Source organism: Morus notabilis, unplaced genomic scaffold (assembly GCF_000414095.1).
Source record: "Morus notabilis unplaced genomic scaffold, ASM41409v2 Scaffold1687, whole genome shotgun sequence".
In the NCBI taxonomy this organism is placed as follows: domain Eukaryota; kingdom Viridiplantae; phylum Streptophyta; class Magnoliopsida; order Rosales; family Moraceae; genus Morus; species Morus notabilis.
Window position 1 is genome coordinate 68,758 of NW_010365439.1, and position 11,504 is coordinate 80,261.

General features: G+C 36.5%; 1 protein-coding gene across 1 annotated transcript; it reads right to left on the reverse strand.

The window, feature by feature from the left end:
* Nucleotides 1–2,788: 2,788 nt before the first annotated feature.
* LOC21385957 (putative ABC1 protein At2g40090) lies at nt 2,789–10,941 on the reverse strand. Its single transcript, XM_024172158.1, has 6 exons — nt 10,696–10,941; nt 10,274–10,385; nt 9,709–9,800; nt 9,428–9,607; nt 9,185–9,298; nt 2,789–3,751 (listed from the first exon to the last, which is right to left on the reverse strand). Exons 1-6 carry the CDS (start codon nt 10,777–10,779, stop codon nt 3,545–3,547), a joined length of 789 nt encoding a protein of 262 aa, XP_024027926.1. The 5' UTR covers nt 10,780–10,941; the 3' UTR covers nt 2,789–3,544.
* Nucleotides 10,942–11,504: the final 563 nt, after the last annotated feature.

Genomic DNA, 11,504 nt, shown 5'->3' on the forward strand with positions numbered 1-11,504 from the left:
AAAAAAAAAAACCAAATATCACGGAATATGATTCTGGAAAAAGTTGTTCTCTTCTATGCTGAAATTAAAACACTTGATGAAAAACCAAAGGCTAAATTAAAGCTTAGGATGTTTAGTTCGCTGATTTAAATTTTTAATTGGAGTAAAAATATAATTTCATGTGATTGTTTCACAAAATGAACGGAAAAATGAGCGATTGTTGATAAATGCGATTGTTTCACAAAATCTTTTTACTGTACAGAATTTTAAACTCAAATGAACGGAAAAATGAGCGAACTAAACAGGTGTTGCTCGGAAGAAAAGATTTTGTAGCTGTTGTTAACTTTCACGGCGAAATAAGGATGATCCAATTACGAATCCTGAACAGTTTCTACGTAATAAACCAGAGAAAAGAAAGAAGGGGAAAAAAAACTCCATTAACAAACAAAGCAGATATAAGAAAAGAACAGTACATACTTTGCGAGCGTAAATGTCAGAGAGCATAGCGCCCCAACCGCCATTGCTGTAGCTCAGCTGAACAATCGACGATCCAAACAGAACGAATTGTGGTCTCGCCGGACCCACCATCTCTCTCTCTCTCTCTTCGAACGGAGAATTAGGATCAGCTGCGACGCTGGTTGTACAATGACCGAACAAGGAGCGAAGAGGAAGTGAAATAAATAAAAATGGAAATTCTTTTTTCTTCTCTATCCCATAACCATTTATGTATATTATTACTTTGAAATGTGTACGACAAACAAAGTTTTGTTTGCAGGAGGAAATACTTATGTCGTATTTAGTATAACGACAATTATGTACCTCCGCTCCAACCCAAGACGTAGATTTAATGCCGTTATTTTCAAAGGTATATTTATATTATGCTACAAATTTACAATGACCATCGGATTCGATTGATTTATTTACATTCATTCACAGGTAAAGGGTAAAGTAGTATTCATGTGTAAAATCATGAATTTACGTGGCTTCTTGAATGACTTGTATGACAAGTATGGCTCTATGTGACTTTTCAATTCAATTATTATTATAATAATAATAATAATTATTATTATTATTATTATTATTATTATTGCTCAAAGACTTTCAATTCAATTATTAAAGTGGATCCATTTTTCGCCCGTGTTATAATTTCTAAAATATATTTAACTCACTAAAGTAATATATATGATAATGTAGTCCCATTATTATGATGGAGCGAATCTCATTATTATGACGGAACGAATCAAAAAACAATTCTTATAGTTGTTTGTTTTCCTTTTTAACTCAGCATAAAAAGGTTGTTGAGGATTTACTGTTAGATGTATGTAAATTGTAATTTCATTTTGCGACTTTTCATTTTAGCACTTTTAAGGGGGGGAAAATGAAAATAATTATTTTGAAAAAGTATGAAAAATACTCTATTAATAAGACATAATTTTAACTTAATATAATTTTGAAAACCATGTCTTTTTGATAAAATATATATTTTTCACTCGTATCCTAAAATAAAATAAGCAAATTAGTTGTTGATAAAAAAAATGCATTGCAATAAATAGAGGGTACAAAAATATGAAATATGTTAATGAATATAGCGTTGACGAGATATAAAGAAACTCACCAAACAAAAGACAAATGGCCAGCCAACTGCAAAATCACATTAATTGAGGCTTATGAATGCGACTCGGACCAAAGTTTTAAGCCATTTAAAACTCTTTCTAAACTCTCATGTCCCGGGCAGCCCAGCCAATATTCATATTTCAATTTCCTTTAGTTCTCTGGTTCAAATGCAAACGTCAGAATTCAATAATACAGTAACATTATATTTCTTCTTAATTTAACATAATTTTAGTGTGATCTAATGGTTTAATATTGTGCGTTACCGATAGGGTTGTTTAAAGGGAGAAACCGAAAGACAAACCTACCAAAGCCTACCTAAGAAGTGGACGCGAGTCAATTTTCATAATTCAATTCATTGCTTTATATTGACATGATTGCGTTGCTTACGCTTTTTGCTAATAGATCTCATTGTCTTGTTCCGTGCAGAATGCAGGTCAACCAAAAATCTACCAAATGAGCTTATTATCCACCCGACTCGTAATCACAATTTTTAACGTTAAATTTAATTAAAATTACGTTAAATTTAAAAGGTATACAAAATAAATATATTCTAATACGGATCTAACAAAACAACTGAAAAATAAAAAACTACCGATAATTTATTTTTGTAAAAAAAATCTATTTATTATTCCTTACTTACGGAGACAAAGCAACTGTTAAAAGTTTTTTAAAAAAATGCCTTTTTTTTTTTTTGAGCAAGCTCACTATATACAAAAGAAGCTACTCAAAGTAATTAAAACCACCTACTACCAACGAATATGGTTGGCATATGTCACAAAAAACGTGTTTCACATTTATATTCGTTTAAAATAAGATAAAAAAAAAAAGGATAACACTTACGGAGACAAAGCAACTGTTAAAAGTTTTTTAAAAAAATGCCTTTTTTTTTTTTTGAGCAAGCTCACTATATACAAAAGAAGCTACTCAAAGTAATTAAAACCACCTACTACCAACGAATATGGTTGGCATATGTCACAAAAAACGTGTTTCACATTTATATTCGTTTAAAATAAGATAAAAAAAAAAAGGATAACTCATATATATATATATATATATATATATATATTGAGATCATTGAATGTAAATATATTGATACAAGGTTGAAATGCCAAAAACAGAAAAGGAACACATTTATTATCTTTAAGAATTACCATCGCAGTTCTCGAATATCATCTCTATAAGATAGGAGGCAGTTCCAACAACTCACATCCCGACTCAGCGAGTCGGACCGAGTCTGGATGGTTTCGGATTTTTGCTTCTCAAAGCTACCAAGTAAACATGTCCAATTTACCTACATTTTTTTTTTCTTTTGGCAACATAACAGTGAATTTTTCACTCATGAAGGTAAACAGGAATTTTCTTCTTCAGAGATGTCATTATCCAACTATTTTCTCTCTGTCTGCCCCACCATGTCTTCTTTTCTACCCTCTGCCACCAACCAGAGTCTTGTGCTTGGAGTAATGTTTAAACGGGTATAACAGAAACCTGATAAGGTGTTTTATTTTGAACGGCCAACATGTGACAAGCATAAAATACATAACAACATTGCTAGCCGATAGAAAATAATAATAAAATCAACAACAACCCAAGTTTTTATTTCCTAAACATCAATTCCCGATGGAAATGAATCTGTTAAACAATCACTTCAATGTACCAGTCTGTAATTCTATAATCACTTGACAAATTTCTCTCTTTGGGTGGAAGTAATATCCGGAATAAATTATAGGTTTCTTTTGGTCTCTCACTTTGTGCCCAGAAAGTTTTTGAGCATTTTCTATGCATCTTGAAACAAGATGCTATGAATCATTTACTTACTCAACCTTAAAAAATGAATTTTTGTCGGATCCATGATCAAGACCCTGCATGTTGTTCCGAGATCATGAGCGTGGAGCCAAAGAATCTCCGAGCCGAAACAAAAAACAACTATAAGACTTAAGAGACTGATACATCTTCAGTTACACCAACAAAGAGCTTTTCTAAGCCACAAAAGCCACAGGGCCACCTGCATTCCCAGAAGGCGAGCTTCCAACAAGATCTCATCCAACCAGACATTCAACCAAGGCAAGAAGGATTTCTTTTGTAACAATTTAGCCTCAATAACAGCTTCAGAAGAGACCCTTCCAATGATCAAGAATGTCTCAAGAGAAGATCCCTGTAACTGTTTCAGAAACATTTAAAAGGATAAAGTGGCTCAACAATTTTTTGTATACAAAGTAAATTGGAAAAAATTGAAGTGGTCCAACTTAGGGCCACAAATTATGAAAGCCTTAATACAGTGGATAAATGATAACTATGTTTTAGTGATGTCTATGATATCAACGATGGAGCTCTAGGGAACCATACAGCTCAACTAACTCCATAGTAGCGCGTAGACGTCTATGAATGAAATATCAACGCAAGACATATGCTCTAACTAAAGCCCATCTTAGAAGAGGATAACTGAAAGTTTCAGGGCAGAAAAGAATATTCTTTATTGATTGATTTCTATACAAGAAGTTACAATATTTATAGGAGGAAACCCTGTGGGAATCAGGAAATAAAATCCCATAGAAAGAGGGATTAGATGAGATCCTTATCTCAAGAGATCTCCTTTAAAAACTGAAAGTATAAACTACTTTCCTATCTTATCTCTAAGCCCCTATTAACCGGATTATTCCGTATCCGGTTTACTTTCCTATTTTCTACACTCCCCCTCAAGTTGATGCATAGATATCTATCATACCCAACTTGCTAATGAGAAACTCGAAGTTTGATCTAAATAATCCTTTAGTAAGAACATCAGCTACTTGTTGTGAGGTTGGAACAAATGGCAAGCAGATGGCACCAGCTTCAATCTTCTCTTTTATAAAATGTCGATCAATCTCAACATGTTTAGTTCTATCATGTTGTATTGGATTGTGGGCGATGCTGATTGCTGCTTTGTTGTCACAGAACAATTTCATAGGCATGGTCATAGGTCTTCTCAGTTCTTCCAAAATTCGTTTAAGCCATATCATCTCACAGATCCCTTGTGCCATTGATCTGTATTATGCTTCTGCACTACTTCGAGCCACTACGTTTTGTTTCTTGCTCCTCCAAGTAACTAGGTTTCCCCATACAAATGTGCAGTAACCAGATGTAGACCTTCTATCTGAAGTAGATCCCACCCAATCTGCATCTGTGTAAGCTTCAATACCTCATCGTTCATTCTTCTCAAAGAACAGTCCTTTTCCCGGTGAACTCTTCAAGTACCTCAGGATGTGGTAGGTTGCTTCTAGATGTTCTTCATGGGGAGAATGCATGAACTGGCTCACTAGGCTGACAGCGAATGCTATATCTGGTCGAGTATGTGATAAGTAGATTAGCTTCCCGACTAGTCATTGGTACTGAGATGTATCCACCTGTCTTCCTTCTTTGTTTCCAAACTTCTGATTTGGATCAACTGGTGTTTCTGCAGGGCGACATCCACTCATCCCGGTCTCTTTAAGAAGATCAATCACATACTTCCTTTGTGAAATTGCAACTCCCTTTCTTGACCTGGCTACTTCCATACCAAGGAAGTATTTTAGTGAGCCTAGGTCCTTAATCTCAAATTCAGAAGCCAGACTCTGCTTTAGACGATTCATCTCAACAGTATCATCCCTAGTAAGGATGATGTCATCCACATACACTATAAGAACAGCTACTTTCCCATTGTAGTGTCTTGTGAACATCGTGTAATCTGCTTGCCCCTGGTCATATCCCTATCTTCTCACAAATTGAGTGAATCTCTCGAATCAAGCTCTTGGAGATTGTTTTAGACCATACAGAGATTTTTTTAGCTTGCATACCCGGGTTCCATATTTACCTTCAAATCCTAGAGGTGGATCCATGTAGACTTCTTAATCCAAATCACCATTAAGGAACACATTCTTCACATCTAGTTGATGTAGTGGCCAATCTAAGTTGGCTACAAGTGATAGGAGTACCCTGATAGTATTGAGCTTTGCCACTGGTGCAAAAGTTTCAAGGTAGTCAATCCCATATGTTTGAGTGAACCCTTTTGCTACTAGGCGAGCCTTGTATCTCTCCAGAGATCCACCTGATCTGTATTTCGTTGTGAACACCCATTTACAACCAACAGTCTTCTTCCCCTTCGGCAGTTCTGTCACTTCCCGCGTTCCATTCTTTTCAAGGGCTTTCATTTCCTCGAGAACAGCTTCCTTCCATTCAGGAACCTTTAGAGCATCTTGCACATTCTTTGGAGTTTCCACACTAGACAATTGTGAGGTAAAGGCAGAGAAAACAGGTGACAGATTTTTGTAGGACACAAAGTTTGACATGGGATATTTTGTACAACTTCGGACCCCTTTGCGCTTAGCAATAGGAAGGTTAGCCTCAGGTATATAGGACTCGGATTCAAGATTGGGTAGGTTGGTGTGAATAGATATAGTGTGAGGAATACCTGATTCGGGAATATTCTGTGGTGTAGGATCCGGACTGATCTGTAGTTCAGGCTCTTGGCAGTGTTGGCTAGTTTTAGTCTCTATTCCTTGCTTCCGGTTCTTCCTCCTGTAAACCAGCAGTTTTTGTGTTCCTGTTTGTTCCCTATTTTCATCTTTATTAATGCTATGTGATGACTCTATAGACTCAGGATTCAAATTTTCATTACTCACATCACCTAACTCTGTATTTATTAGGAAATTTAGGCTTCTTGCAGTTTCTATTTCAAAGTTCGAATCTTCCATTATGCTCTCCTCCTGAAGATGAGTACCAAAAAATGGTTGAGACTCAAAGAAGGTAACATCCATTGTGACAAACATTTTTTTTGAGCTTACGTCATAGCACTTATATCCTCTTTGGTTCGGAGCATAGCCTACAAATATACACTTTCTAGCGCAAGGATCTAACTTTCCCCTATTTTGGCTGTGAATATGGACAAATGCACTACACCCAAACACTCTCAAAGGTAAATCTGTAGTCAACTTTGAGGCAGGGAAAGTGTTCTTGAAGACACTTAAGGGTGTTTTATAATCTAAAACTTTGGTAGGCATGCGGTTTATGAGGTATGTGGCAGATAGGAGAGCCTCTCCCCAAAGGTACTTAAGAACACCATTAGTAAATAATAATGCTCTCGTGACTTCTAGGAGGTGTTTATTTTTTCTTTCTGCAATGCCATTCTGTTGGGGTGTATCTGAACACGAACTTTGATGTATTATACCCTTGTCTAAAAAATATCCTCCCAATATTTCATTAAAGTATTCTCTGCCATTATCACTCCTAAACACTTTATTTTCTCTTGAAATTGTGTTTCAATCATTGTATAGAATACCTGAAATATCTCTTTTACTTCAGACTTGTCCCTTAATAAATATCCCCAAGTGAGTCTTGTGTGATCATCTATAAAGCTAACAAACCATTTTTTTCCATACATTGTTGAGGCTCGAGATGGTCCCCAAACATCACTATGAATTAATAAAAACGGTTTTGATGCTTGATATGGTCTAGCGGGAAAGGAAGAACGATGATGCTTAGCTAGTTCACAAATCTCACATTTAAAAAAAGATGGACTTTTATTGCTAAATAAATCAGGTAACAAATGTTTTAAGTAATAAAAACTAGGATGCCCTAATCTATAATGCCAAATCATAATATTATTAGAAACGGAAATAGAGTTGAAACAAGAGTTTGTAACTTGGTGTCCTGATTCGGTTCCATCTTCAAGGAAATAGAGACCTCCACTTTCTCTAGCACTGCCAATCGTCCTCCCCGAGACCATGTCCTGAAACTCACACCGAGAATAGTCAAAAATAACACGACAATTAAGAGAATTTGTTATCTGACTGACAGACACAAGATTGCAAGAGAGTTTTGGAACATGGAGTACATCATGCAAGGTTATATAATTGGAAATTTTGACAGTCCCTGTTCCAGCAATTGCGGAGAGGGAACCATCAGCAATTCTAATCTTCCTATTCCCTGCACATGGAGTATAAGTTGAAAAAAAATGGGAGCAACCTGTCATGTGATCAGTGGCTCCTGAATCTATGATCCAGGAGCTGTTTTGTTTGGGATTAACACTGAGGAAGGCTGAGGCGAGATTACCTGTTTTGACAAAAGAACATGAAGGGGTTGATTGGTTTACTCGGAAGTGTGAAGACTGAAAAAGTTTGTGCAGCTGCTCTAATTGTTCCTTTGTGAAAGACAACCCTTCCAAAGTACCTTGCTGCCCCTGATCTTCACTGGTTGCTTGAGCTGAGAAGCCCCTGGAATCAGCATTCTTTTTCTTCCAGTTCTGCGGTTTTCCGTGGATCTTCCAGCAATTTTCCCTCGTATGCCAATGTTTTTTGCTGTGGTCACACCAGGGCTTCTTCTTCCTGTCATTATCTGAGTCATTCCTCATTGACACAAGGGCAGAATTATCAGTCACAGCAGCCACTGGTTTGTTATCCTCCTCGGTCTTCATCATAACTTTCCTCCTAGTCTCCTCTCTTCTAATTTCATAAAACGCCTCCCGAAGAGTTGGTAGGGGATTTTTTCCAAGAATCATAGACCTAATCTCATCATAGACTCGGTCCAAACCAGCCAAAAAAAGGTACACCCGATCACTTTCTTAACGCTATCCATCGGGCAATCCCACTCATCATTATAGCATTGATCTAATTCTTGCCATAGAGACACCATCTCATTATAATAAATGGTAACCTCACGCTCACCTTGTTTGGATTTCCACAACTTGGTTTTTAATTCAAAAATTTGTGAGGAATTTTCAAGATCGGAATAGGTTTCTCTCACTGCATCCCATACGTCTTTTTGCAGTGGGAAGGAAAAGATAGGGCTTACCTATAGTTAGTTCCATAGAGTTAATTAACCATGCAGTAACTAATGAATTTTCTGACCTCCATGTCCTTAGTTTCGGATCCCCATCTCCAGGCTTCTTCACTTCTCCATTCAAATGACCGAGTTTTCCTCTTCCATCAATGACCAACTTCACCGATTGTGCCCATTCTAGGTAGTTCTTCCCGTTCAGTTTGTGGAAAGTCAATTGGAACGAAAATTGAGTCGAGTCTCCTCCTTGTGCCATGGTGGTTCGATCTGGTTCACCACGATTAGAATCTCCTGCCCTAGAGGATGCCGAGGATCTGCCTTCTTCTGTGATGGCCTTTTCAGCCATGGATTAAGAAGGTATTTTTCGGCTCTGATACCATGAAGGTTTCAGGGCAGAAAAGAATATTCTTTATTGATTGATTTCTATACAAGAAGTTACAATATTTATAGGAGGAAACCCTATGGGAATCAGGAAATAAAATCCCACGAAAAGAGGGATTAGATGAGATCCTTATCTCAAGAGATCTCCTTTAAAAACTGAAAGTATAAACTACTTTCCTATCTTATCTCTAAGCCCCTATTAACCGGATTATTCCGTTTCCGGTCTACTTTCCTATTTTCTACAATAACAATTAAATTTCTTAAAGAAAAAGGTGAACGTTCATAAAGAAACAGGGTCATGTAGTTAACAAAGAAAGACAAACACCAGGAGTATTATAATTTATTGACTTCAGCTTTCTCTTCTATAGTCAGGTTTTCGCTGGTAAAACAGACTAAAGGAATAAAGAGAAAGGCGAGACAATACCAGACAATTGTTAACTGCTCGTAAACAATCATTTGTCTTCAGCATTAAAAGGATTACACGCGGGAGCCTCCTCAAAAGCTCTGAAATTTGAGGGAAATACTGAGAAGCATACATCTGCTTGATGGAAGAGGTAAATATTGTCAAGCAATCAATAATGGTCTTTTTTCAAAAACCTCAACCATGTAGTGTAAAGATTAATTTCATAAAATAGAAAGGCTATCTTTCTGCTGGACGGAAGCTCACCTGTAATTCGGAACAGTCACTATCACCGCCTTGTATGACCAAGTGATCAACAGCTGGATCAATTACCCTATTCCATGGCCGCATAGTAAGTATTCCAGCAAATAATGCATACAAATCCTCTCCAGCTCCCAGTTTCACACTGTTTTCTTTTATGGCCTTAGCATCAGCAAATATCAATCCCTGATGAATGAAAACATAAAGACAACCGCTGATAAATTGCCACATCAAAAGACTGGTGAAATCATGGAAGAAAAACCTTTTCAAGGAAAAACAAGACGTACCTTCCAGAGTGCTGCATAGTTGGTTCTTGTTTCACAATCAAGTTCTTTATACAAACCGTGGTCTAGAAGTATCAACTGGGGTTTTCTCTTGCCTGTGGCATGAAAGGCAAAAAGAAGGTTTGAGAAGTAATAACATGAAACACTTGTAGCATCAAAGACTACTAGAAAACCAACGACTTTGATAGCAGATTAAACATTTCACATAATTACAAAGAATTTGCTGAACATAACAAATAAATATTCCCTTTTTTGCCTTGTCTAGAACCTACATATTTAAGGATATAAACACTACAACCACAATCAAATTGAGCACCAATAAGCAACGGTTATAAACACTAACTACCAGTTGAAATTTTCAGAATCATTATATACTGATTCACGTATTCTGCAAGTCTTAGCACAATTACAAGACACATATAATCAGTAGTCTTATGAAAAATACTACGGCAACTAGGACCGAAAAAATTTTATAACCTGGAAGGAGCTGGACAGGGACCAATCTGAATCACTTGGGTTATAAAACTAAAATGAAAATTACTATGCGTAAAAGTTAAGCAGAGTTCACCTAGAATGCCCTTTCTGCTAGAAGGCAATGGGCGAACCAGCAAGTTTGCTGCATGTGGGTCACAATGCACAAACCCATGTTTGAACATCATTTCGGCAAAAGATTCACTAACCTGCATGAAGTACAATTATCATTCAAGTCGTTCATTCATTAATCAATGACACAGAAGTATCAAAGGCAAAGGAGTTACAAAATATAGGAAAAGGTCCACGACCCGAGTTAATGGTTTTGAATTAGATTATGAATTCCTTTTTTGCGGTCAAGACCAAGTCTAGAGCAATATGTTAGGCTCCCCACTAAATTTTTTGAACAAAGCGATGTATGTGATATGATCCAAAAGCATGTCATCTGAACGTTAAATTAGTAGTATCTTCCTTTAGATACATTACTAGTTATACATAGCATTAAGTTAATGAGCTTACTAATTTTGCAACTTCACGTGGTTGAAGTCCAAGTCTTCTAATTGCCCTCACATCATTTATTTGTGCTCCATCCATAAACTCCATGGTTAATAACTTTGTGGTACTGAGAGTCCAAAGCACCCTTGGTGCATATACATAAGGTGCTAAGTGAGGAGATAGCTTCCGAAAATTATCCAAGCATTTCTCGCTGTTCTTGGCTTCAACCAAGAAATCTAGTTCCTGATAATTACAATAACTTTCATCAAGTGACAATATGGCCAAAAAAGAAGACAAATATATGCATGTTTATGACATCTGATCTTATCAACTAGTAATACAGGTTCAGATTTCAACAAATCAACTCTGCATTTGGAAAAATCAAGAAGAAAGTTCTGTGCAAAATGACGAAGGTCAAGATAATAAATTTCATTTAATTTACTCAGAGAGAAGGCTACCAATTAAAGATACATCTCACACCAGACAAGAATATTGTTATGCTGAATTATAAAAATAGTACCTCCACACCTTTCAGGAGCATTAACAGCCTCTTCGACCCAAACATTCTATCTAAATTCATTCTATGTCAAATAGGAATTCACTAATCATATGACATAAATATCACAAAATAACCCAAATGACAATGGGTAGCTTACTGACGAACAAAGACGGGTTATGAAATTGAAAACAACCTCATAAAGGCTTTTTTGCTTGGAAAAAAGAAAAAAGAATTTTAAGTACTTCCATGGTGATGCATGTCATGCCTAAGTCTGACACGTTTGTAAACAAACGAGAGAGAGAGAGAGAGAGAGAGAGAGAGAGAGAGAGAGAGA